This window comes from Entamoeba invadens, assembly GCF_000330505.1.
Source record: "Entamoeba invadens IP1 unplaced genomic scaffold scaff_1105074726067, whole genome shotgun sequence".
NCBI lineage: Eukaryota > Evosea > Mastigamoebida > Endamoebidae > Entamoeba > Entamoeba invadens.
Window position 1 is genome coordinate 1 of NW_004191858.1, and position 1925 is coordinate 1925.

General features: G+C 23.9%; 1 protein-coding gene across 1 annotated transcript; it reads right to left on the reverse strand.

Moving 5' to 3' along the window:
- Window positions 1-1136: 1136 nt before the first annotated feature.
- On the reverse strand, window positions 1137-1633 carry EIN_013600 (hypothetical protein; the record flags this gene model as incomplete). The annotated part of the gene is made up of 3 exons (XM_004185594.1): window positions 1137-1418; window positions 1518-1568; window positions 1619-1633. The coding sequence occupies 3 exons, from the start codon at window positions 1631-1633 to the stop codon at window positions 1137-1139; spliced, it is 348 nt and encodes a 115-aa protein (XP_004185642.1).
- Between the last annotated feature and the right edge of the window lie 292 nt (window positions 1634-1925).

Here is a 1925-nt window from a genome sequence, read left to right on the forward strand (position 1 = left end):
GTTTTTGAATTGTTGTTCAATAACAGAATTTGTTGTGCCAACAACCCGTGACTGAAATTGGCGTATTGTGTTTTAAAGGTTGCACTTCACTTGGTTTGTTAAATTGTGCATATCTTTCTCTTAACTTAACGAAATACACTTTGACTGGCACCCAAATCAAAAATGGTTGTCAATTTATATAAAAATAACAGCAAATATATAATTTGATATTTGATTTTATTTTAATTATTTGGTCTTAATATAGATAATTTATCAGGTTAATTCGCTAACAATCCAATACTTTTTTAACATTTTTTTGAATAAAAAAACAAAATGCAAAAAATAAAATAAAAAACAAACAAACAACACATTATAACTTATTTTAATTAAGTAATAAACTTGATTGTTTGTTTTTAACCTTACTATATTGTTACTGTTTTAAATAATACAAATCATTTTTATTTTAAACTTAATGTGATAAACAATAAAAACTTACCTCTCGATGAATTTTTTGAAATATAAACAATAAACAAATTAAATGCTCAAACAACAATTTGTAGGTTTTTTCTTCAATTTTTAGAAATGTTTTAATTAAAACATTAAACAAAAGAATGTGATTCTGTTAATGAATTTTTTTAAACTTTTCAAAACAAAATATATTGTCGCCAGAACTCCATAATTTAAGAAAATATTCAATAAGTTAACAGACAATACATTATGTTGTAAATTTATAAAATATTGTGTTTTGGTATGTTTTTCAATAAGTTTGAAATTGTTCAACATATATTATTACAATTAGAATATAACTTCGATGACCCACTTTCTCACCAATAACAATAATGTTGAAGACCAAATAAAAAAATAAAATTATTTACTTTTTTGTTGACTACGCCAAATCAATAACAAATTTTAATAAATTATTTTATATATATATTAATTATTAAATTTAACAAATACAGTTCAAATAATTAGCAAATAATGAAGTATGTTAATCACTTACAAACTTAAAAACATAAGTTTAAAATGTTTATATAATTACATTTATTGTTAATATTATTGTGGTATACAATAAAAATAAACATGATAATCACATAATACTCGTTTTATATAGTTTACAAAATGCAATACAAACAAGTAATATAAATAAAAGGTTAAAATTAAACTAAAGGCACTGCATCATCTGGGACTTCCTTATTCAATTCTTTTGGACATTTAGCATTTAAAATTTTAAATAAAGAAAATGAACTAATAGCAAATATAGGAACAGCTAAAAGTATCAATGCAATTGCTATTATTGAACACAGTATTGGAAGTATGAGATAAGTCACATCTGAATCGAAACCAGGCTGACACGTTTTACATTTACTTTCATTGTAGCCTGTTATATTCTCCAACTCATGACAAGCACATTTAACATATCCATCTACGCAACAATTATGCTATCAGTCAGTCGTTTCACGTGCATTTTTAAGTATACATAGACAATGAATTATTATTGTTTGAATATATACACATAAATTATTAACAGAACAACAAACTTTAATTTCAAAATCGGGAACGTCATCTTCTTCAAGTGTAAAGTCTTTACACTTCAGAGTAAAAGTTAATATGAAAAAGATTACAAATATAACTAACATACATATGACAATGCCATTTGATATAATGAGAAATGATTTTGGATTTTTTTTGTTACTACAAAATAAATAGCCGCAATGATAAAAACAAGAGACACAAAAAAGTTTGTGAAAACAATTGTCAGTGCTATGTAAAATTCGCTTATATAATAATAGCGATATCCTCCAATATACGTGCTAAACGTTTTAAGTCCATCAATGTCTACAATTGATCCTGTGATAAAAGTTCCCTTATTATAAATATTTGAAATGTAACAATCCAATTAATAAAAACAAACAAGTAAAAGCAACGTTAAGAAAGAAAATATAAAA